Source organism: Phalacrocorax carbo, chromosome 1 (assembly GCF_963921805.1).
Source record: "Phalacrocorax carbo chromosome 1, bPhaCar2.1, whole genome shotgun sequence".
Lineage (NCBI taxonomy): Eukaryota > Metazoa > Chordata > Aves > Suliformes > Phalacrocoracidae > Phalacrocorax > Phalacrocorax carbo.
The window spans coordinates 74,565,388-74,591,205 of NC_087513.1; the positions used below are offsets into that span (position 1 = coordinate 74,565,388).

At 40.6% G+C, this 25,818-nt stretch overlaps 1 protein-coding gene and 1 long non-coding RNA gene across 2 annotated transcripts; one reads left to right on the forward strand and one right to left on the reverse strand.

Annotated features, from left to right (window-relative positions):
• Positions 1–354: 354 nt before the first annotated feature.
• Positions 355–13,721, reverse strand: CMAS (cytidine monophosphate N-acetylneuraminic acid synthetase). The gene is made up of 8 exons (XM_064459997.1): positions 13,512–13,721; positions 10,626–10,768; positions 10,242–10,397; positions 7,537–7,670; positions 6,159–6,253; positions 5,171–5,342; positions 3,203–3,353; positions 355–2,486 (listed from the first exon to the last, which is right to left on the reverse strand). The coding sequence occupies exons 1-8, from the start codon at positions 13,703–13,705 to the stop codon at positions 2,212–2,214; spliced, it is 1,320 nt and encodes a 439-aa protein (XP_064316067.1). The 5' UTR covers positions 13,706–13,721; the 3' UTR covers positions 355–2,211.
• Positions 13,722–13,894: 173 nt separating this feature from the next.
• On the forward strand, positions 13,895–18,113 carry LOC135314949 (uncharacterized). The gene is made up of 2 exons (XR_010374364.1): positions 13,895–15,351; positions 16,852–18,113. It is a non-coding gene; the product is annotated as an uncharacterized LOC135314949 (long non-coding RNA).
• Positions 18,114–25,818: the final 7,705 nt, after the last annotated feature.

Below are 25,818 nucleotides of genomic sequence, written 5' to 3' on the forward strand. Positions count from 1 at the left end.
ATTAATAGAGCCAGAGGTAGGTGAAGGGTTAACCCCTAGCCCTTGTCCCAAAGTTAGCAAATGTAAGGACAATATGTTACCATCTCCTCCCCTCTCCTCAGCTCTCCTGGCAAAAGCCACCAAACAGCCAAAACCAGCAGAGATCAAGGCCTAACCAAAACGGGAATTCTCTTCAAGAATGGGAATTGTCTCCTGCTGAATAATTCTAAGTACGTTCTGCTCAATTTACAAGACTATCCTTCCATAGAAGCACTTGGCTGGCTTTGACAGCTCAGAAAACTGAGATTAATCCTACTTTTCACAAACACAAGCACAAAGTGTACAGCGTTATGAAATCAGTTATTTGAAAACATGGAACACAGGGAAGTGAAGTTTATTTAAGAGCGTATAACCACACACACAAAACACTCAAGAATTGCCCCCAAGAGGGCTGAAACATTAGAAGAGTTCTTGATTCAAACAGTAAGCTACAAATAGTATTGCCAGCTCATAGTTCTGTTTTAATTGCACTTACTCATATTTTTGCTTTCTCTAACAAAAGGAATGGGAATCAAGTTCACCTTGAACAGTCACCTTGTTCAAAGCTATCAATTCACAGGAAACTGTTCTTGAAATCCAAGCCAGCAAGTTACTTGATGATGACAAGGTGAAGTGAACTAAAAACTTGGCTAATTTTATGTGACATATAGTTCATCCAATCTGGACTTCTGAAACTTTACCACATAGTCTATACAGCTAAAATAATTCATCTACCTATAGCAAAGTCCATAGTTCTGTCCAAACTGTGGCTGTCCTGTTATCAAAGTCCATAGGGTTTATCTGGTGCTGAAACTCAATGAAAGGAAATACCTAATGATAACTTAGAGCTGATGAGTATGGTGAACTATTCACCTGTTAACCTTGCTACTGTAGATAGGTGGTAAAAGAATTTCCGTTTGAAGTTTTGCTTTGTAAAAGGAAGCACAAAGTTAATCAAAAGAGGGCAATACGTCAGGTGATATTATACTGGGAGTGTCTATTTAGCAGAGAAACAAAATAATATGACAAGCCATTATCACTCACCTCAGTAGTAACTGCCTGGGTACCATGGGTATTTATTTTTTACCATAACCCAAGGCAGAACTTGACTCGCTGGTAAATACTAGGATTGGAAACTAATGCATATTTTTAGTGTCAGTTCTACAACTTTCTACAGATATCCGAGTTCTTTAAAATCAAGACAGTAAAAATGGTATTGTACATAAATACAAACATACACATACAACAGCTTTAAGTTAACATGCTAAAAATAATCTGAATATTTTTTATAAACTCACAGTCAACAACTATGTTTTGGGTTTTTTTTAAACAGCATTTTTACTCTTCCATACAATAAACACTAAAGATCTTTTTATTTTAATCCTTAGTGATTGTAATAAAGTCTTCATAGAAAGAAAGCAAGTTTCTACAAAGGAAAGATCTCAAGCTTAATGGGAAATTTAACTCAAAATTTGGCAAATTGTTTGGGTATGTTAATTTAAGCACTTCAAAAAAACTAATATAAACAGATACAGTGATAAATGGCACAATTCTAAACGCCATTTATTGTTTATGAACTTAAAATTCAACACATGCTTAAGTGCTTTTCTTAACCAATACTAATATTAACTGGTTTTACAGTGACCTGTCTTTTAAAGTGTAGGATGAAGTTTGATGGTTATTTGACACCTGACCTCTCCAGCATATGCTAAAACTCTTCCTTTCTAGGAACAAATTAAGTAAAAAGCAAGCACGCAGCTACATCATACTGACATTTGGTAGAGGAATTGTAAACAAAAGGAGTAAAACTGACAAATTTGGTTTTGAAAGTCTGAATTACAAATCCTCAAGTCATGCACAATCACTGATCCCTGAAAACATTCAGTTTATGAAATTAAAACATATCATTCATGTAGGACAGGTATAACGATCAAGAGTAGATTTATAGGATGCTACCTTTCGTAGCATTCCTTCCATTGCACTTAAATGGCTTTTAAAATAATCATTAATATAATCGTGCTTATCAGCATACATTCATGAATATCAGCATTTAATCAAAGTGGAACCTTTAATTAGAGGGAAACACCTTTAACTCTACTGCAATGTAAACTCAAAAGATAAGCCATCCTTTGGGATATAGACTTACTGAGAGAGGAAGGGGAAAAAGAAGAAAAGCAGGATTGACCAGCTGTGTTACTCCTTTATCCTTAGTTCCTTATTTCCTCTCCTGCCGTTCTCATTTCCTCCCGTTTCCTTTCCTGCTGAACTCAGTTCTTCCATTTGCTTTCTTGCAGAGTTCACTTTTTCTAACAACAGAAATATGTGCTCTGCAAACTCCCGGACAGCTCCACAGCCACCACTGCTTTTGCAAATATAACCAGCAGCCTTCTGAGCAACTGCACAAGCATCAGCAGGCACACCACTCATGCCAGCTTTCTTCAGGCATTCCACATCAGACTCTTCATTTCCTATTGAGAAAGATGACAGACAAGGCAAAAATGCATCACAGAGGGGGCGGAAACCAAGCAAATTATTTTCCTGCGTACATACAAATCTGTCTTAAAATTTGTATTCTTCCCAAATTTTCATCTCAGCAGCACTTTGCACATGTGAATCAGTTCTTAGAAAAATCTTAGTGATGCATGTAAACACTAATCACACTACACAATCTTCAGCAAGAGAATGGTACTTTTAAGAGTAGTAAAATTATTTGAGCAACTGAATAAGCATTTCAGGACTATACACTTAAGCTGTCACTGAAATATAGTTTTGTACAGAATCACATGGCTTTCAGTTTTAATTCTGCCCACTTCTTGTTTCCATTTCAGAATGTATATAATATCCATCTGAAATGACCTAGAATCGGTTCAAAATTGAGCTGTAACTGTATGCTTGTGTAATATCAAAAGCTTTCCTAAATCTCATTATAAAGACAGCTAAGAAGTCCCTTACCAAATTAGACACTGATTCATCTATGCCTGTAATATTAAGACTGTACCCCAACAAGCCTTAAAATATGTACCTGCCTTCCGTGACTGCTTTGTCATTTGCATGTCAATCGCATTAAGTTTATTGTATTAACAAACAGCAAAGTGTTCTGAAGCTGAACAGCACTATGAAGTTTGCATTTGTGTATGCTATATGAAATTGTACTACCAAAAAAAAAAAAAAAAAAAGAACTGACCTAAGTAAGCGACTTCTTTCCAGCTCAAACTCATGTCTTTTTGCCAGTCCTCCAAGACCTGTAATTTATTTGTTGCACTAACTTTAGCTACACATCCCAACCGCATGGCTGACAGCGTTTTTGAACAGTCTCTTTCAGAGATGAGTCGAACCTATTAAAATAAATTCAAGTTAAATTCTACATACAAAAAAAGATGCGTAAGTTGATTTATTAAAAAACAGAACAAGTTTTGCTCATAGAAGCACTCTCAGATAGCAGAAAAGCATTGAATAATTGGTTTCTTCAATTAAAACTCAGAGTAGAAGTGATTAGCATCCAAAACCATATTACAGTCTTCAAGATGCTTTGGGAAAGTGGAACACCATTCTGTAGGCTTTCCTGAGGTTCAAAAAAAGAAATTAACATTTGTCTTTTCAAAATGCAACACGTACCAAATAAAATACTGAACACCAAAGTACAGTGGCACGCTGACTATCTAGTGCAATATCATCTAATTAAGCCACAGTAGGGAATAAGAGAATTCCCAAGGAAGATTTCTGTAGTATTTGTAGAAGTAGAATATTATGAAGTATTTTCTGTGACTCCACCTAATAATTTTATTTACAGTAGGGCTTCAGAGCATCAACAGAATACTAAACAGGCTGAAAGAGCACAGCACATTAATCTCCAAAATTTCATTCCAAATTCAAGATTTCAGAAAATATGTACAAAGTAGGCTAAAAACAGATTATTGCAGCAGGATTTTTAAACATCTCAGACACAACCCCTTAAGTTTTCTGTCCAAGCTGATCTTCCCTAACTGCTTTTAAATACTAACAAATACTTTGCACTGATTTTAAGTACAGAATGAACAGGAGTGGTGCACAAAGCAAGACTGTATCAGCAACATACACTAGAAATATACAAAGTGCAGCAGAAAGACCAGGAGGTTTTTAATGAAAGGTTCCGAGTCACAGCAAGTATGGAAATGGGCTCCCACAGGCATCAAAAATGATTACAAGGTTCCTTCCCCTTTTGCCTCACAGAAAATGAAGCTGAGGGAGTTTTGAAGAATGATCTACTCTATTTCACTGCCCCAAGGCAGCAACAGCTGCTAAGTACGTCGTGAACATCTCATCTAACCTGTTATAAAAGACTTCCTACAATAGAGACTCCACAAATTCATCTGGGGAAGACTACTTGGGGTATAGATGCCTTTGCCTTATCCATGCCTACCTCTCTCTGCAACAGGACTGAGTTAAGGCACTTTGAAGGCAGTTTAAATCTGCACTTAGTTTTTACCCCCAAAAATTCTTCTAGCTATATCAAAGGCAGCAGCACAGACGGAAAATAGCCAGGAGGCTAATTTTACATAAATGCAAGCAAATATTCAGATCAGCAGAACTTATTAGCAGTAATAACAATCAATAATAATAGTAGCCATGTTACAATCTGTGTTGTTTCAGTTTAATTTACACTGAGTTCTTACAACTTCAAAGCACATGAGCTACGTTAAACACACACACAAATTGTTTGGGAGGGTTTATTTCCCCAATTTGCAACAATCACGGGTGATCTAGGATGAACTAAGTAATTTACCTGGGTATTTCTTTGTCTTCTATAGCCAAGAGGTAACAACATATCCCTGTTTGGTAAAGCACTCTTCTAATTAATGAGTGTCTCGACTACACAGAACACTATGATTGGTGCTAGCAAAACACCACAGATTTTTTTTTTCCCCCACATTTTTCCAGGACAAAAAAAAAAAAAAGATGCTATAGCTACTACAAATTAGACTGAGAACTTTCTCAAAACACTTACTTTCCTCTAAGCAATCTGAGAATTTGTCCCAACCCCGAACCAATGTATTATGCTGCTTGATCACATGTACTCTGAAGAAACTTCAACTTCTATACTGCAGCATTTTAGAATCTTTTAATGTTCAGGTTACATCAGAAATGAAACCTCACACTTCAGAACAACACTTACCTGGATTCCTCTTTTCTTTAATAGATCGATACCAACAATATCTCTATAATCGTAGGAGACCATTTCCTTCTGGTCTTCTGTCACGTAAATGCGACCATTTGTCAGGCATCCATCAATACTGCAAACCAATAGCTTCACCTCTTTTAATGGCTCTTTGCCAAAATATCCAAAGCTAGACAAAGAAGTTATCTTTTTAGGATGGAAGTTTTTGCACACTCCAAAACCAAATATTTTAAATACAATTGCGACCTTCAGACAGAAAAATCAGCTTTGAACTTCTTTTTTTCTCATGTCTTTTATCATCATCTTCACTCTCCAACTATATTCTCCCTCTTCAAAGAAAAAGAAAAAAATGATCCAAAAGACAGCTCAGTCATGCTCTCCATTTAAAAATTAGGATGAGATTTATTTCCTTAGCATAAGAGTTTATTTTTCGTAGCATTCACTTTTTACTTAGCAAAACCAAAATGGAGTAAAGAATGAAAAAGGAACAGAAAAATGTATTGCATTTCCACCCATTAATTCCTTAGAGAGGTGCAGAGCAGCTGCAAAGAAAAGGCAGCTGGCAAGATGGAATCAGCTCGTGCCTTCTACATGAACACTCTCAGCCATGTGTGTGCATCAGCAAACGTGGTACAGACCGTGGAAGCCTAGGACAATTAAGCTGGAAAAGCCAGGGTGATGCTAACACATTGCTATGGTATAGTGAGGCTTACACTTTTCCCCAAGCTGAAGGTAGTTAAAAAAAAACCCAAAAACAGCCACCTAAGCACAACAAAAAACAAGCAAACAAAACAACAAAAATCAAACCATATAGCAAAGGTAATTCATATGATTTCAACAGTGACAGGAAAAAATGATGGGTGGAAATAAAGTTTTCGAATTATCTTTGATCTTAATTACTTCCATTACACACATTATGAATTCATATGACCATATTTTGAAACAACGAGTGATAAAGAAATAAAGAAATAAAAAGTGCTTTTACCTCAATACTCTCTGCTCCGCAATAGGCCAATCAATGTCTATATCGATATCCACACTGTGCTCTGCACGCATTTCATAGTAGGCCATTTTACCACCCTAAAAAAACATAGAACCCATTAAAATTTTCTGCTTGGGTTCATAAAAATACAAAAACTATATGATTTGCTACCATGTAATGAAAGCTAAGTAGCTGGTTACATAGTGGTCACAGTAGCTTAAATGTAAGTGAACTATCAATAACAATGTTTTGTCAGTGACAGATCCAAGCATTTGAAACAACTTTCTATAGGGAATGGTTAATAAGTATTTTCATTTTAGAACTACAGGAAGTGTGCAAGTAAGTTGTTATGCATCATAGTCATCACATCACACTGATTTCGGTAGGTCTTTTAAAGTAAAATAGTAACACCTTTAGCATTTACTGAGTAAGAGTATGCTTATTTTTTGTTTGCTATCTACACAAGACTTAATTTCAATTGGAAAAATATCTGCCATACCCCAATGTAACTAAAAAAAAAAACCTACAAGCCCTGATCCTCAGAGGGCCCAGCCTTCATAGTATGTAGCATTTCGCACAACTGTAGTATCCAGATCAATGCTTGCAAGTCTACACAGCACTAGCTGGCACTGCACGGTTCTGTGCAAACTACAGACTTAAAGCTAGCGTCTCTGCATTAGTGAGGTATCTGGGAAAGAGAGAAATTAGAACCTGGTATTCTGGATGTACCTAGTAAGGCATTCCTGTTAGAAATATGGAAATATCTATATCAGGCTTTTTTTTTCAGTTGTTGACAAATATTGGAAATTATCTGTAAGATGGAGAACTTATCTTGCATGAGAAAACTAAGAGACTATACTTCTAGAAAAACAAAATGAAAACTGAAGTAAATACGTTTGTTCTGCATTCTACACTGGGACGTAAACACCAGGAAAGGGAAAGAGACTGTTTAAGTTACAGTACAAAATTGGCATAAGACTAAACTGGCCAAGAGTACAAATTTATAGATTATATGAGAAGCCTATGACACTGCAGGAAGGTCAGTTTCACAACCTTAGTAACACTAAAATGAATTGTAAGATATGCACTTACAACTTGGCGAACTGATGTGAAACTCGTATTGTTCTAGGCTTATAGCTATATACTGCTCAATATTATTTGTATATATCTGTTTGCTCTGGAGGATGCTGTTACTGGAACTGCCCTAGCTACAGCTAGCCCTGTGAAGGTACACATAATAAGCAAACTGTCCTGAGGTGAAAATGCCATTACTACATACTGACTGCATCAGAAATAGAAATACATTATTGAATTCAGAACCCTCTATAACAAGAATAAAAGACTTAGTATTCTAAAGAGGATGAAAAACAGAAGCACGAACCTGCAAGTAGCCTTTCTCAATCAAATGTCTCTTGGCAAAATAAAATGAGCCATTTTCATACAGCTCCCCAGGCCAATCTTGCCTCCGGTACCGTTTCGCTGGATTCAGATTTTGGGGTTCTGTCATTTTGTTTTCTGTTAACAGAGAAAAATGACAAAATAAGTTTTCCAGAATCCCTGTTCAGAGTCACTTAACTTTCCTTAAATAGCCTTCTGTTGAAAAATTAAGGACAAAATTCAGTCACCAACTTCTTTTGTTATTGCCTCACATTGCTTTGCTTTATTAAAAAAAAAAAAAAAAACATCACTGAATTGCTCTTTCTTGGAATTGTGGACAACAAACTAGAGGACTGCCCTGCATTTCCAGCAGAGGAAAATAAAATTTTTCATTCCAACTTAAAAAAAAAAACCAAACAAACCGAAAAAACCAACAAACACGAAACCTGACAGGTCATCAGCTCCAAATCTGGTTACCCTGGAGCATGGAGGACATTCTTCTGGACTGTCCTTGCCAATGTGAAAGAAATAATATACTCTTTCCATACCAAATCTCCTAGAGCACAATAGGAAGGTGGTTTAACTAGCAATGAGGGTAAACAAAAACCCATTCAGCTACCTACACCTAAAACCAGGAATGCCCTGAATGAACTCCAAGAGCTAAGAGGACCAACCTCTGAAATCTAGAAGGTGAAGAAAAGAGCAGATAAGAAGAAATTTTGCCTGTGAAAACATATTGCCACTTCCCCAAATACTTCCTATTTAAGGATATACATTACATTAACTTTTCATAAGTGGTTTAAACAGTGTCCACAAATAAACAAGCAGGTGTCTTTGAACAAACATGATCCTATAAGTTCCCATATTGTTATCAATGCCAGAAGTGCACACAGCAGAAGCTGAACCAGAGACTTCTGTCCTTGTACCACTCAAATTCACATGCACAAAGAAGCTAAAATTCACCAGGTCTCACGATCTAGTAACCATTAAAAAGCTAGAGGGCATTCTCAGACACCCAAAACATCTTGAAGCTTTAGTACATATACACAACTTGTATTTCGTAAATACACTAGAGCTTTGTGCTCAATGAAGTAAACATTTCCAGTCAGAGAGAAGCACCCTTCTCTTTCAGGGTGCATCAATATTAAACCTTAATGTAGAAGGAACAGAAATACACAGAAAACGATATAAAATTCTTTTAACATAATCAGTAATTAAAAGCCGTCTGGAAAAAAGAAAAAAGAGTACCATACTATACTGTATAATGCTCCTGTGAATCGCCGTCACCTGAACCACCACACTCTGGAAAGGCCATCTGCTTTAACCCTTAAGCTGCTAATGCCTGCACAATGTGTTCCTTGTTGTCCTTGCATATACTCGTTGCAACTGAATGATTATCTCTCACCACATTAGAAGACTTTACATGTCATTTCATACTAAAGAATTATTTGCTCTTTTAGGTAGGTCTTGAGGTTTTTTTTTTATTTTAATTATCTACCTATGGAGACTAGGTGGCACACAATCACTTCAGAAAGCCACACGGTACAGCCAAATGAGATTTACTCTTTCACAGATATTCACTCCAGCATCCTGAGATGTAAAGTGGACTTCCACTTGGTTGCAATCCACAGAACCCTAAAACGCCATCCACTACTTCAACACTTCTCTTATACCTTATGAGGAAACTGTGTCACATTGTTCCTCCTCTTATAATGAAGAATGAAAACGTTCAAGTTATCTGTTTATTCCAAACAAAGGCCTAACTTTTATTCCAATTTATCTCTAATATCAAGCTTCATTTATTTCATGTGCTTTTACAGCACAATGCTTTGTAAACTCATAAAATGCTTCAGATGAATTTTTTCATGACAACAGAATAATTGCAATGGCTGAGTAACACATTAGTTTTCTAAAACTAAAGATAAACTATGTGGCAGTACCTGCACTAAGCATTTTGAGAAAAAGAGGCAAACATTTCTGTTTTAATCACAGAAACAAACCCAACACAGATATTGTGTGGAATAGTTCTTTGTACAAGGACAAAGGTACTTTACAGCTACAACAAGGTACAATTTTATTTGTAAGTAAAGAGTTCAACCTTTAGTCACCTTGGCAACTGTAGCCTAGAGGCATATTTTCTTGAGGAAAACCAGTCATGTTCTTCTGTATGAGCTAACTAACATGAGTTCAGCCCTCATGACTCAAAGGAGTTTGCAATTTGACATAAGACAACAGTCAAATTAGCAGGCTGAAACAAACCCTAAGTCTCCAGGCTAAAAGCTTGCCAACTCATCTTCACTAAGACTTTACCTCACATTATTTGTCATTTGTTAGCTACTGCATAGTAAGAACACTTTCCTAGCTAAGACAGGACCTCAGCGTCATGTCTACATATACATGAATACCTGCCAAGCAGAAGTTAACATGTAAAGCTTTTGGGAGCTATATTTTGAGCCTAGACAATATAATAGCATTTTAATTTTCAATACCTTACCACTTCTACAAAACTATTACAGAAAGGCTGAGCAATGATCAGTAATATCAAAACAGCCCTACTTAAAAGGAATTTCTTAGCCATCTCATACTTCTGCAAGAACTCAGCCCCTGCTGATATCACATGCCAAGATAAACAGCACGGGTATGAAAATAAACCATTTGAAAAAGAAATTTGATTAAGTATAACTGTAACCAGAAACAGCTAAATATTACCTCCTTTTTTTACCTCGCTCCATCTAAATTGATGCCGTCTCACAACAGAGAAGACAGAATCAAACCCCTCCTTCTGGATGAGGTCTGCCACTTTTATAAGATCACTGGGATGTAAACAGGGAGATGTTGCTTGTATGTTTCCTACAATATCAACCTCTAAAGAAAAACAAACAAACATTTACCAAACAATTAATATTTTTAATACATACAACTGCAAAGTGTGGTATGAGTAGAGGCCACAAAAAAAGGAGAATCTTTCTAGCTTTTATTTATTAAATGCTTTACTTAATTTTCTAAATAAGAAGTGGCTTTACTTATTTTTCTACATAATAAGTGCATCATCCCTCTGGGGCTACAACATAAAAGCTCAGCATATTTCATTACCATGGTGATGATTAAGAAACTCTCTGATAGCTTCTAGAGAAGTTGAGGAGTCTTGAGATACTTCGGGGCTTCTGCGATGAACTTGAGCACCAAACTGCTTTGCAACCTTCTCAATTTCATCATGGTCTGTAGAAACCCATATACTGTTGGCAGACAGTGGCAGAAATTAATACAAAGAATGAATCCCAGCATTGTTGACTTGCCTGCCGTTATCTAACGTGAACAACACCCTGGCTTATATATGTATTACACCTTACAATGAAAGGAATTAGTTCTTACATTTGCATTAGTAAAACTATCCATCAGTCCAATAAGCAACTTTTAACAATAGAGATAAAACACACACATTCACTAGATTGTAAAATCTCAACCCTAGGTTGCACTTCAATTTAATACTGTAGAGTGCTTATCTACCACATATGTAGGAAGCATAAGCAACATGGAATTCGCAAGTATTACCAGAAAAAGCCAGTGTCAGCGTGCCACAATTTGTTAGGCATGCTAACAGATCAATGAATTGTGAATGGTTGAATGAGGCATTCAAAATCATTTAAGAGTTCAGAAACAAGGCTGACAGCAAGTAAAACTACCACACAGTTAGAAGATTAGCTTATTCTGCAAGTGTTTTAAAGTGTGTTAATTAGGCTCCATGCAATCGCAGAGAAAGAACTGTTCAAGTTACAATCACATATGTTTTGGCACAGAAAACCTTCAACACTCATAAAGCAAGATTGTGATTGTTCAGGGATAATAAACATTCCCAAAATGAAGGTCTAAGTCTGAGTATTATATGATGATAAACACTGGCTGAGCACCGTGAAGCCACTGCTGCCATCATTGTGACAAAAAAAGTATGTGAGATACAAGAACAAAAATTATGAAAAATAACCCTTTGCCTCTCAGCAACACTGGCATTTTCAATGCACGGTACACAGCAAAAGGTGCTTTAGTTAAGTTTTTCCATCCAAAGACATCATGGGATCAGAATAAAAATACCTACGACAGCGACAGCAATGTCAAGTCACACCCATGTGAACAAATGCAGAAGAGGTATTTTCTGTAAACTGCTTCCGGCTGTTTGATACACACTCCCCATTCAACTAACAGAGTTTTGTTGTGAAACACGCAGCCTGTCAGCACAAGTGTTTCAAAGGGGACTGACTAGAAAGCCTAGTGCCCTTCCACCTAATGTACCTGTAATGCCTCAAAGTTAGGTTACATGACCTTAACTGTCTTCCCGTTGGGCAAATTCAGATGCCAAATAGAAAATGAGTAGGTAACTCAAACCACCATATCCGTCACAGGTCATTAAGCAACACAGATTCACATGCATTAAATAATTATCAGTAATCTAGGTCAGCAACATTTTTGACTGCTTCTTTATTAAAAATAAAATCAAGTCAGTGATGCTTCCTCTACTTTTCGGATTCAGTAACAAAGGATTTTCCAGAAAAGGTAACAGTTCAGCAGCAATGAGATTCAGAGCTGTAAGTAAGCACCAGCCTTCTGTATGTAGCTGGGCTACATTTCTACTTGACTACATCAAGTCACCACTCAGAACACATAATGCAGTAGGTTTGCACTGGGAACTTGGTACGTAGCATAAATACCTAGGCGCAGGTACATCCTAACCACACACTGGTTTTAATTAAATTTATCAGTACGTGCGTAGAAAATACTCAGTTTTCTTCTGGTGGAAAAAAGAATTTTGTAATGCCCATATTTGTAACATTAACAGCATAGTTTTTTTCTATCTAGTTCTAACTATTGCTATCAAAGTTTCATGCACTTTGCCACAAACCGAGCTTCTGTGTCATATGGGTGCACATGACCATTTCCTTCCACTCAATATTTACAAGACTGCCTCTGATGTGCTGTGTCCAGCTGTGGGCTCCCCAATCCAAGAACTGGAGCAAGCCCAGCAGAGTGCCAGCATGACGACTGGGGCCTGGGAGCACAAGAACGCCAGGAGAGGCTGACAGAGCCTTCTTGATTCAGTCCTACAAAAAGGCAGCAAGCCAGTGAATTTATGGTTGTCTTCAAGCACCTAGTGGGCAGGTAGAGGGAAAACAGAGACACTTTTCCTGGACAAGTGCAGTAAGAGGACAGAGACACATACTGCAAGAACAGAAGTGCTAATTAGTTATCACAGAACTATTTTTCACCATGAAGACTATCAATTCTTGGAACTGGTGCCTGGAAAGGCTACGGGGTCTCCACAGACCATCTCCATAGGTGCCCAAGCTCAGCTGCACACAACCCTAAGCAACCCTATAGAGCCCAGCTTCGTGCAGCAGGTGGGACCATACGACGACCAACCAAAGTCACCCTGTGATTTAGTGATTCTCAGGAGATTACCAAGAGCCTGGCCGTTTCATTTAACGCAGCCATCTTGATAAAGTAAAACCATCAATACTTATCAGCAAACATCGTCAACTAGTGCCTCCCGACCACGAATCAGAAGACCTTTCCTTTCAAATTACCGCGTTGTAATACTTTTGATCGCTTCATTCCTTCGCAGCTCGCCCTCGCCCGCAAGGAGCAGCCTGCCTGCCCGCCCTGCCCTGCCCTGCACCACGCCCTGCCCTGCCGGATGCCTAACCCGGTGCCACGTTACCGGCACCCCCTCGCCTTCAGCGAGGGCCCCCCACCACACACCTGCCTCATTCACCACCCCGACGGAGCAGCTTTAACGAGGCTAAACACGCCCCAACGGCTACGGCTAGCTCAGCCGGGGCTCCGGCGCCAAGCCGCCGACCCCGCCAGGGAGCAGCCGGCCGGGAAGGGCGGGCTGCCCCGGGGGCCCGCGGCAGGCGGGTACCGCTCCCCGCCCCTCAGCGCCCCCGCCCCGGGTGGGCGAAGGGGTGGGAGACGGCGCATGCGCACCTGTGGAAGACGCCGGCGTCGCCGGCGGCGCGCAGCACCCAGCCGATGAGCGGCACCCCCGCCAGCAGCTTGATGTTCTTCAGCGGGATCCCCTTGCTGCCGCCGCGCGCCAGCACCAGCGCGGCCAGGTGGGCGCGCGGCCCGCCGTCCCCCGCCGGCAACGCGCGAGAGCTGCCCGCCGCGCCCGCCTCCATTCCCCGATCCCCGGCCCCGCCCACCGCGCCACGCGTCCGCCCCCGCGCATGCTGGGAAGCGTAGTCTTCCTGCGGGGGCGCTGGCCCTACCGCGCCTGCGCGCTGGGACGGCGTGGGAGGGGGGAAGGCTGGCGGCTTTCCGGCACCGGGGGCCCCTCGGTTTGGGGGATCTGGGGGGGAGGGGAGACGTCCAGCCTACTGCCTGTGAGGAGAGGCCGCGGAACCCCTCTTTGGCACCGGGTACCCCGCGAAGCCCAGTCCGCGGCGGGGGAGGCGCCCAGCGTCCCCTCAGGTAACGGTTCCGAGGCGGGATGGAGCGTCCCTAGCGCCCTGCGGTAGGAATGCGCCCGGGTGCCTTTAATACTTTATACACGTTAAAAAAAAGGCCGGCCACAGGTGTGGCTGCTTTCCCTGGGCACGGAGGAGGTGGCCGTAAGGCGGTGAGCTCTGGGGCTGGGGAGCCCTCGCCGCTGGGAGCCGAGCGGGCGCCGCAGCCTGTGTCCGGGGAGCTGCACAAGCACCGGGCCGCCGCCATCGGTAGTTTCCCGACCTCCTTCCCTCATAAACCGTCAGCGTTCAGTGGTTCCCTTCCCGCGTGAGGAGTCCCGGCAGAGGGCAGAGTGGTCACACCGGAGCCCTTCTACGTGGGAAGGGACGCCGTCCCTCGCTCCGCCCTTCTGTTCTGCGCCTCCTACAAAGTCTATTAAAGCGTAAGAAAAGCCGATGACAGGTTATGCGAACTTACCTGTAAAAACCAGACGGACAAAATGAAGTAATACACTACCCGTATAAGGCTGTACAGGAATTTTATTTTTAATTTCATTTGGAAAATAGTACTCGCCGTTGAACAGCATCGTAAAGTCACTCCTGGAAACTCGAGTCTCAGTCCATAATGGAAACCTATCACATGCAGTTCACTGAAGTCGTCCTCAGGTTATTTAAGATGTGCTGCGGAGCAGAAGGACCTCATCTACCACTGCCAAAGGAAAATGCTCCCTGTTATATTCAGTTGTAGGCAGGCATTTCAGAAGAATCATCATTGGGTGTTTTGTTTTTTCCTTCTGAAGTGGGCATCTGTTCAAAGAAACCCAGCAGAGCTAGAGAGACAGCTTGCTCTTCTACTGTGCAGGTCAAGGCAGCACCTTTCAGGCCTTTTTTTTTTTCAGATGAGATTGAAACTAGTAGCTGTAAGCTGCTAAGTACCATCTTTCCTGCAGGCCGCTTTCCATGCACTTAATTTTGAAATATTTTTTTAACTCTAGAGTGTCAAGCCTTTGTCACACATAAGTTCCTTTTAGCACTACACTTCTGTCAGAGGTTGCTGTGCCCACAACAGACCGAGTTCAACAAAAATGTGTGCTTAACCATGATCGACTTCAGTGCAAAGTCTGGTGGTCTTGCTGAGAGCTACCAGCTCTGCTGTACAGGCAGGAATCTCCAGAATGGTCTAAAGAAAAGTGCTGTCAGTGCTAACTTTGCAGCCTGGCACAACTAGTTTGCTTGATCCTACCTGTCAACCCTTTTAGATATAACAAAAAGGAATATCAAATGAATGCCAAACTTCTGAACAAACACCATGGCTACAGGGTGCACTTCTGCAGACAAAGGTCTTTTTTGTTGAGAAGAAAGATACAAGTCCTTCAGAGGTCGGTTTTATGGACTGACTTTAAGTTAGACAATTTTGCTGCACAGTTCTCTGAGAAATTCCTTTAAAGTAGCCGGAGATGGCACCTGCATAGTTTATTATGTTACAAAGAGAATATACAAGGCTTTAACAACTGAAGAATGAGGAATCATGCGCTGTATTAAATATCTTTCAGAGTTTCTTAAATAATTTTTACAATATCCCAAATACCTACATGTTAAGTAGCAATGGGTAAAAAAATCTGTATTTTGATTAATCATATTATGAAAATTGGGTGATTTATCAATAATAATATTTCAGCTGCATAGTTCAGTACTTTCTCATAGTCCAGGAATATCCCAAGCAGGGAGCTGAGTCTGGATTCAACTTCCGTTTACAGAGAAAATAAATGACATTAGAAGATCTGGCATACATCATAGATCTTCTAGATGGGGTTCATCTAGTAAGAATTTTTTTACAAGTCTCTGCATAGTTAAAACCTGTTTTTAACGTTTTTTTTTTTCTCTTCACATCAAAAGCCAATGTTTCACTCATAGGGCTGAAATGGTCCTCAAGCAAGTATTTTAAATACCTTTGTCCTTCATAGACACATATCTGACCCAGTCCTAAAGACTATCAGTAATGTTGACTGCATAACCTGTCCAGGCAATCTAGGGATTCATATGATAGCTAAGCTTTTCCTAATCTTTACTGAATCTTCTTTTCTGCAGTGTAAGCCCATTAATTCCTGTCTTCTCCAAAGCAGATCTAGAGAATAGATTATTTCCTGTCTTTCTTCAGCAGGCATATGCATAATTGAAAACAGGCACCTGTCAACTCGTAGACTTTTCCTTTTCAGGACCATACCCATCAGTTCAGTCTTGCTCCTAGTTTAAATCTTCCAGACTTCCAATCATCACCATTATTCTCCTCTGGACTGCTTATAATGTAGTACTCAAAATTAAGCAGAATATTGCAAGTGAGCAAAGGAGGATTACTACTTCACATACCTTGAAGCTTGTACTTTCGGGTACATGAGTATAAATACATACATATTATACATATACATGTGTATGTATATAATACATCTCTCTATAATTTACCTTTCTCGCACAATATTGACATTAGTCAGCCAGTGGTTTACTGTGACCTGAAATTTGTTTCTGCAGGAGCTGTTGAATAGCCACATACTTCCAGCCTCTGTCTTTGCATCTGGCTACATCTGCCTAAATGCAATATCTTGCATTTATTCCTAAAGCAACCAGATCTATCCCCACCTTAAAATATTTTCATGTAAACCACATTCCTCTAGTTTATTTACGTGAAAGCTATGTGAGACCTTGTCAAGAGTTTTACAAAGCTTAAGATACATGGTGTCTGCTCCATCTTCCTCTAGCCATAGGCCTGGTTTTGTAAATTGAAATCATACTGATTTGACTTTTTCTAGGTAAGTTATTATTGACTGCTATTAATTGCTTTGATTTCTTCTGTGTGCTTATCAGGACTTGTTTATTTATTCCAGCATTTTTTCCCAGGATCAAGCGTTTGACAAATGGTTCAAATGCATCTGTATCAAAATTTTAGTTCAGAAGAAGAGTGCACTTCTGAACAAGTCTCAAAGCATGCAAATTGTTACTGTGTCACATGACTTGCTAAAGCAGACATAGTGGATGGTTCCTGTGCTCTTCCTTTCCCCCCATTTTTAACAGAGGGCATTTCATGCTTTCTGGTCTTGGTAACTCTACCTGGTTCTGAGATTTCATCAGCCAGCTGCTTCAGTATCCAAGGATGAAACTCAGCTCTGAGCCAGTTTGAGTACATATTACTCGCCTAAATACATTCTGACTTGTTTCTTCCATATTTGTACTGACATCTTGCTCGTGAAGGGACTGTGTGGGTAACAGCGCTCAGTGAGATAAGAACATTTGCTATTCTAATAATAGAGCAGCGGAGAACAAAAGCAAAGAATATAATGCTTTCTGCTTCTTTGGAACATGTATCCTGTTTTATGTAATGATGAAGTGGCCTGCGGGCACAGGTTTCCCAACATGGAGGAAAGGGTTTCAGCTCTCTCCTCACAACTAGTTAGTGCAGCGCACTTCCCCACATCACACAGTGTGGTCAAGGTCTTGGGACTGTACAGCTTGCTTGCCCCTAGCCCTATCGTGTCTGACTGTCCCTGAACAAGTAGGGCCATCCAAACTGGCTCATCTCAAGGAAATACTGGCATACTAGTAAAATTAATGGGAATAAATCTATTTTAAAAACATGTTCCATGCCATATGATTCCATTGGGGGTAATAAAATCTGCAAATTTCCATTCTGGCCACCATTCAGTTGCTATAAAGTATCACATCATAGTTTCTTTCAAGAAAGAAGTCCATTCATTCAAGTCTGTCTAAGAGCAAATGAACAAACCTGGAGGCATTCAGTAGGTCTGTGCTGAGGTGTTACTGTGATCACTGTTCAAAGGTTATAATCTGCTAATAGGGAGCACATCGTGGAACTCAGGCTACTAATTAGAGAAATGTTTTGTTATGCAGTGTGTAACTATTATTAGTGTGTATTAGCATAGCTGAACAAGAAACCTCACTAGTAAAGACAGCTGGGGTCTGCTCTCAAACTAATGCCCTCTAAATTGCCAGTCATGAGATCTACCCTGCCCATTCATCTTCTGAATTGCCAATCTTGAGATCTGCTCTGCCCTTTCTGACATTCACACTGGTCACAACACTGTGCTTAGACTTTAAGACAGGAAAAGTATGTAATAGTAATTCATTGAAGCTTACACTGGACTTCATGAGCAGAGCCTTGTGATGTGTTGATGAAAGCCCAACACCTTAAAAAACAATGGTAAAACTGCTGTTGACCTAACCGGGGCCAGGATCTCACTTTCTGTGTCTGAAATCTAATTTGGTTTATATCAGTAGGGCTCCATGAGTAACTCTGCAGGCCAAGGAAATGTTCAAGGGTCTGAGATTTCTTAAAAGCAGACAGGAAAGAATATGAGGTAGATAATGTAGTGTTTACACTTGACTTGGTGTATTTCTTGGACTTTCTGCAGAAACGAGATGGAGCAGACTACTTTGCTGCAGCATACTGAAATGCACTGAGTTTAAGTCAGTGCCTGCTGGATGGATTGTTCTCCCTTTGGCCATCTCATGTACACAGAAGAAATCAGAGAGAACTGAAATATGTATATTTAAGAGTAATTTCAAACTGCTGAAGTGAAGTCTTTATTATTATTACTAAGACTATAACATTATTTGAAAACTGTTCTTGACATTACCTGTCTGACTATAAAATAATTATTGATTCCTGTAATAACAACACTGATTTATATTTAACTTTTGCCATAAAAGAATCCAAATAACTTTGTAAATCAAATCAATGTTGCGAACGTTTACACTTACACATAATTTTTTATACCATGACTTATATTCATTCTACCTAAATCCAGGCATCTAAACGAGGCAATAAGCTGGAAGGTTGAAAACCTCGGACTCTTCAAATAGCCAAAAAGGAAGCATGCGTTCATGTATTCTTCAGAAGGTACCTTTAGAGAACAGTTGAAAGCACCCAAACTTTGACTTGCCCTCCATGGAGGGTACATCAGCAGCTTTCTTGAGCTGGAAAATGAGTTTTAGTGGTCCTAGTTATTCCATTATACTCAGCTTTTTCAGATGCTGGGTTAGTGTGTTCTGATTACATGGGCAAGGTTAAGCTTATAGCCAGATGTGCAAGGATAAAGAAATTTTCCCCTAGTTCGGACTTGCAAAGACCTTTATTACCTTGATTGCTGTTTTTTAATTTTTATTCTGTAGTGTGATTTAGTTGTGAGCCTCTCTAAAACCTTCCTCAGATGTTCCCTCCTACTTAAAGGACTTAGTACATGAATGATATTTTCTTCCCATAGTCGGTAGTTTGCACTCTTTCTATCCTAGCTCATATGTCTTGTTACAGCATCAGGAAATTTCATGGTTTGGCATTTTGTGATTTTTCTTACTAACTATCACACTCATGACCAGGTGTTTTTTTTCCTAGCCTATTGTTCTTACCTCTTCCCTCCATCAGCTAGCCTATGGGAAGCTAGCTGAGCCCCAAAAATGTGAGATAGTTGTTGCCAGCTGGTAAAGCAAAGGACCGAAAATCCTGCCTGGTTTTCCTACTTAGGCTGAAACTGGGAAGAAACATTGAGGGAAGTGGAGCTTTTTAATCAAAATAAGGAGAAACAGAGAGGGGACGTGATAGTAATCCTCATATAAGGAAAAGATTGCAGCAAGAAAAAGAAAAAATCTTTGTTGTGTCAGTGTGCTTAGAACAAGAAGTTACAAGCTTGATTTACATCACAGGATATTCAGGCTAGCTATTAGAAATGGTAATTGGAAGGGCAATTACACTATACACATTGGTTAGGAAGGGTATGACATCTCCCTCATTGGCAGCTGACACTGACACAGTGTTAGGATTTGTTCTAAGTCCCGTTGGGTGACATAAATGATCTTTTTAGGTCCATTCCAGACCCCTTTCTTTTTATTTTATTAAAATTATGACTTTCAAGGAAGACAATCTAGCCAAGAAAACAGAGAGAGAAGAACCCCAAGCCCACTATTATACACAAATCTCAGAAGATTACAATAAAGAGGAATTAAAAGAGGAGAGGGAGTCAAGGGACATGGGAATATAAGTTTAAAAAAACAGGAAAATTCACCATAACAAAACCTAGTGCTAGATCATAGAGGAAGGGAATTTTTTATTTATTTACAAAATCTCTGTGTAAGTTGATGCTATGCACTAACATTCCCTCAAATATTTCTCAGTCCCACATCACATAGTTACAAGCACCTACCTGTGTCTCCCTGGCAAGGATCACTTGTGTGCAACGTAGATAGCAAAGGACACTGCCTGTCAAGTGTTCTTTATTTTTCTGGGATTCTTCTTGTTTGGCAACAATGAACTTTTTTTGACAGATTTTTGATACTCTTTAGGAATCAGTGCTTATCCTTTGTTTCAGGATCTTGCTTGCTTCAGCCTCCATACATTTTAGGCAAAGTTGCTGCTTTTGCCCATTTTTCCTTTTTTGTTTGAAACATATGTCTGTTTTCCCAACAGACCAATGGGAAAATAAATGCCGTATGTCATATGCTGCAGCCATCCTCCCGTCATGAGGATGGAGCATCTTCTGCTCACAAGTCGTCTTGTCCTGTGGACTTATCAGAGAGCAGGCCTTGTGGGCTTGAATGCAGGCCTTTTGGGCTTGTCCTAAATAACATGCTACTCCCTTTTACTGAGAACAACATTCTGGGAACAGTGTCAAGGGAATTATGTTCTTCATTATCAATCCAGGCTATTCTTTTACCCCTTGTTCTGCTGTCTCATCTGGTACTTTCACACACACATGCTTCCATTCATAATGTGTTCATAACACTCTTAGTATTTTTTTGTTACAAATCTCTACAACTTTAGCCGCCAGCTAACTCATTTTATCTGCACACTGGGTCATTAAACAGCTTATCTGCCTGAGTCCATAAATATCCTCAATCTGCTGCTGCTGTTTGCCCAGAAAATATGTCAAAACTATTTATGAAATGCATGTTTACTTTACACATTAACAAATTATTTCACTTGAAGCACAGAAATCTGTATAAAGTGCCTCCTTTTTGCCTGACACTGAATATCCCTGACTGCTGCTAATGTTTTGCGTATGCCAAGTGCAAGGTTTTACATGTTGCTTGTCAGCAGAGGAGAAATCCACAATTTGAAATTGTGGCTGAATCATAGAATCATTTAGGTTGGAAAGGACCTTTAAGATCATCAAGCCCAACTGTTAACCTAGCACTGCCAAGCCCACCACTAAACCATGTCCCTAAGTGCCACCTCTAAGGGACGGTGACTCAACCACTTCCCACGGTGGCCTGTTCTAATGCTTGACAATCCTGTCGGTGAAGAAATTTTTCGTAACATCTCCCCTGGTGCAACTTGAGGCCATTTGCTCTTGTTCTATCACCTGTTACTTGGGAGAAGAAACCAACACCCACCTCACTACAACCTCCTTTCAGGTAGTTGTAATGAGCGATAAGGTCTCCCCTCAGCCTCCTCTTCTCCAGGCTAAACAAATCCAATTCCCTCAGCCGCTCCTTACAAGACTTGTGCTCTAGACAGCTTCTTTGGACACACGCCAGCACCTCACTGTGTTTCTTGCAGTGAGGGGCCCAAAACTGAACACAGTATTCAAGGTGCGGCCTCACCAGTGCCAAGTACAGGGGCACGATCTCTTCCCTACTCCTGCTGGCCACACTATTCCTGATATAAGCCAGGATGCTATTGGCTGCCTTGGCCACCTGGGCACACTGCTGGCTCATACTCTTCTGTCTGCTGACCAACACACCCAGATCCTTTTCCACTGGGCAGCTTTCCAGCCACTCTTCCCCAAGCCTGTAGCATTGAATGGGGGTGTGGTGGCCCAAGTGCAGGACCTGGTACTTGGCCTTGTTGAACCTCATACAATTGGCCTCGGCCCATTGATCCAGTCTGTCCAGGCCCTTCTGTAGAGCCTTCCTACCCTCGAGCACATCAACATACCTGCCCAACTTGGAGTCGTCTGCAAACTTACTGAGGGTGCACCTGATCCCCTCATCCAGATCACTGATAAAGATATTAACTGGAACTGGCCCCAAAACTGAGCCCTGGGGACCACTTGTGACCAGCCGTCCACTGGATTTAACTCCATTCACCGCAAGTCTTTGGGCCTGGCCATCCAGAGAGTTTTTTACCCAGCGAAGAGAACACCTGTCCAAGCCACGAGCATCCAGTTTCTCCAGGACAATGCTGTGGGAAACTGTCAAAGGCTTTACTAAAGTCTAAGTAGACAATGTCCACAGCCTTCCCCTCATCCACTAAGCGGGTCATCTTGTCAGAGAAGGAGATCAGGTTGGTCAAGCAGGACCTGCCTATCCTAAACCAATGCTGACTGGGTCTGATCACCTGGTTGTCCTGTACGTGCCACGTCATGGCACTCAAGATGATCTGCTCCATAACCTTCCCAAGCACTGAGGTCAGACTGACAGACCTGTAGTTCCCTGGCTCCTTCTTCTGGCCCTTCTTGTAGATGGGCATCACATTTGCTAACTTCCAGTCAACTGGGACCTCCCTGGTTAGCCCGGACTGCTGCTAAATGATGGAAAGTGGCTTGGTGAGCACTTCTGCTAGGTCCCTCAGTATCCTTGGGTGGATCTCACCTGGCTGCATAGACTTGTGTGTAAGTGGTGTACCACATCACTAACCATTTCCATTCTGCTCCCCGTCCCTGTCTTCCAGCTCAGGGGGCTGGGTACTGGGAGAACTACTGGTCTTAGTATTAAAGACTGAGGCAAAGAAGGAGTTAAGTACCTCAGCCTTCTCCTCATCCTTTGTCACTATGTTTCCCCCGGCATCCAATAAAGGATGGAAATTCTCCTTAGCCCTCCTTTTGTTACTAATGTGTTTATAGAAACATTTTTAATTGTCTTTTACTGCAGTAGCCAGATTAAGTTCTGTTTGGGCTTTGGCCCTTCTAATTTTCTCCTTTCATAAGCTCATGACATCCTTGTAGTCCCCCTGAGTTGCCTGGCCCTTCTTCCAAAGGTCATAAATTTTCCTTTTTTTCCTGAGTTCCAGCCAAAGCAATCTGTTCAGCCAGGCTGGTTAGAACACATCTTGCTTTATTTGTACCTAGTCTAAAGCAATTTGCACCTTCCTCTATCTAAAGTAGCAGATTTAATTATAGATTCATACAGCTCGTAGTCTGCTATGTCTTCTGAAACTGCTCCTGTAACATAACCTGGTATAACCCTGCGTAGCCCAGAATTAGCAACCCATAGTAGTATTTGCGTGCGATTTTGGCAGCTGGTGGGAACAGTGCCATCTAGTGCCATTATTATAGCAGCATTAACACCATGCAGTGTGGAAGCAAGTAATAATCAACGGAGAAAATCATTGTCAGAGGTGCAATAAGAACTCAAATTACCCTTCTTAAGCTAACAATGATGATGAAATGTGTCCATGGAGAACTTAGTAAAATCACCAGCTATTTTTACTGTAGACAGATTTCCAGACAGTTATCTATGATCATTGCACGTGAAATAGCTTCTGCAGATGCCGTTACGCTATTACTGCTTGCAGTTTCTAATTACTGGGTTTTTTGCTTCTTTTATGGTTATGTTGAATTGGAATTCTTATTCCTTACAGAGCAAGACTTAGAGGTATAGAGCAGATGGTAGTTTCCCTTTAAGTTAAATGAATCCCTTGTGTTGCTCGTCTTCCTTTCAATGTAAACACCCTCCCTCTGTCTAGGCCTCAAGCTGGATGAGAAACAAGTACAGTAAAGTAGTGTTGTTTGGACCGGTTCCTAGTCCAATCTCATTGCTGGCTGATGACCCACGGAGCAAGCCCTAGATAGAAAGCACATGCGCAGCCTGAACATAATTTTGCAGGGTCAGATAAATAGTCCTCTTAGTAATTTCTTGATGAGCATGTGAATCGCAGACAACTGTACAAAAGATCAGGCAGAGATCAGGGTCTCCTGATATTACCTTTGTAATTCATGCTATTAGGAAATCTACTTCCCGCTCCCCATTGCTTGCGCAACGACCAGTAGAGTCAGAAAGTTCTTGTTGCTCTCGTGCCCCCGTGTTTAGCTAACTGTCTTCTCAGACCCAGAGATATTTTGTGTCACGTTTCCGTAGGGTCACTTGCCTCAACGCAGCTGCTGAGACTATTACAGAGCTCAGGTCTGCACGTACAATCTTCCTGTTTCACTACAATGGAAATTTTTGAAAGATGGTTCTCACACTCTAACTAAAGAGTTAGAGAACGGTCTCTTTGGACTACCCATACAATTGCATGAGTCACATTTCACTCATAGTTGCTGCTGGGAAGGCATGTCATCAACTATGTATTTGTAGAGACATACAGCCAGAGAACATTTGTGATAAATTTTGATTTTTCATTAACCCTTCCTGAAAGCAGTACTATGCTGATTGTGGAGAAAAAAATTATTTTATTTTGTTAAGGAAGACATGGAACATTCAAACTATCTGTAACATAAAATGATTTTATAGATTTTTTAAAAACAGCTTCAGTCATGCAATTTTGATTGATTTAACCCTGGTTTGTAGTTGATCAGCTTCAATCATTCAATTTTGATTGAAGTGCCTCCAGAGGGGAAACAGGTAGCTGAGTTGACCATTATGGCTAAGAGGTGTCTAAAGGGACATTAGGTGACTCACATACTCTGGACTTTTTCCTTGCTGTATTTTGGAAGAGAGTTGGACACAGAAACTTCTACTTTATGCAGGCAGACATTAACTAGTCATCCTATTGTCTTCTACCTTATGATATCCTTACCCTTGTCTTTGCAAGTTTTTTGTCATTTTTCAATAAAATATCTGAAAACTGTTCAGGAGGTTTCAGTAATGTGGGACTAAAGCCTCAGTCTGTCCTACCATGTAACCTCAAATTATATTCCAAGCCACAGTCCAGGCCTGGTCCAGAGCTGACCTTTTAAATGTCCTACCCTTCAGTACTACACAGTGGTCTTCTTTCAAGTATTTGGGCTACAACTTGCATGTATTACATGGCATGCGTTGTACACCATGTCTTAAAACAGTTTAGGATATTCACAATTGTTTGTTCTAAGAGATCTGAAACAAAGATCTCTGTTCAGGTACAGGAAGGAGCTTTCCTGGGAAGTCTAAGGCAAATCAGACATCACTCCTGTGCCTTGTCTCTAAGGAAAGGGCTCCTGGAAAACATTGCTCATGTCCTCCCATGAGCATGTCTTCCCATTTTCCCTAATCAAGTACTCTATTAGCTCAAGCCAAAACCTTTTGTCTTCACTGATGTGTTTCTTAGAGCTCAGAGGGAGTGACACCTATTGCTCTGATAGCAAGCACTGTTGATAGAGAGGAGGAACTTTCCCCCGTGTGACTCTCCTTTCTTCCACAGCTCCATACGTAGATGGAAGATGCCTGAATACTGGTTCACTTTGTTTTGGTACCAGTGTTGAATGCCCCAAACTATGTATGAAAAGGAGGTTGTTTTAAAATTACAGTGGGGTCATGATTAACAGTTACCTGCCAGGAACCTGCAGGAAGATACAGCGGCAGTAGACAAACTCACCTTCCTTGGGAGACTTCATCAGCTTCTGTCTGTGCATGATAAAGTTTATAAATTTGAGACTGTTAATGGCTTTGTATTTTGTTTATTGAATTAACGTGATGTTTTAGCTTCTGAGATTCCAGCAACCTCAATACTTGCTTCAAATGGACTACAGAAGAATCTTCTTGTAGATATTTACATAATATGATGGATGCTGTATTGAACACTTTCATTGGTGATACCTGGTAATGAAACATGGAATGTTTCTAAGGGAAATAGTTCTAAGGGAACTATTCTGCTATTGTTACAAGCTTTGTACATTTTCATGGTGAAAGTGGAAATGCATATTTGC

Bases quoted from the DNA above. Each gene is read 5' to 3' on its own strand.
- CMAS (XM_064459997.1), bottom strand. From the start codon at position 13,705: ATGGAGGCGGGCGCGGCGGGCAGCTCTCGCGCGTTGCCGGCGGGGGAC. The intron at 7,671-10,241 runs GTAATATTTAGC...CTCTGTTAACAG, and splicing joins GAGCGAGGTAAAAAAAGGAG to AAAACAAAATGACAGAACCC. The intron at 6,254-7,536 runs GTTCGTGCTTCT...ATGTTTTTTTAG, and splicing joins TTGAGAAAGGCTACTTGCAG to GGTGGTAAAATGGCCTACTA.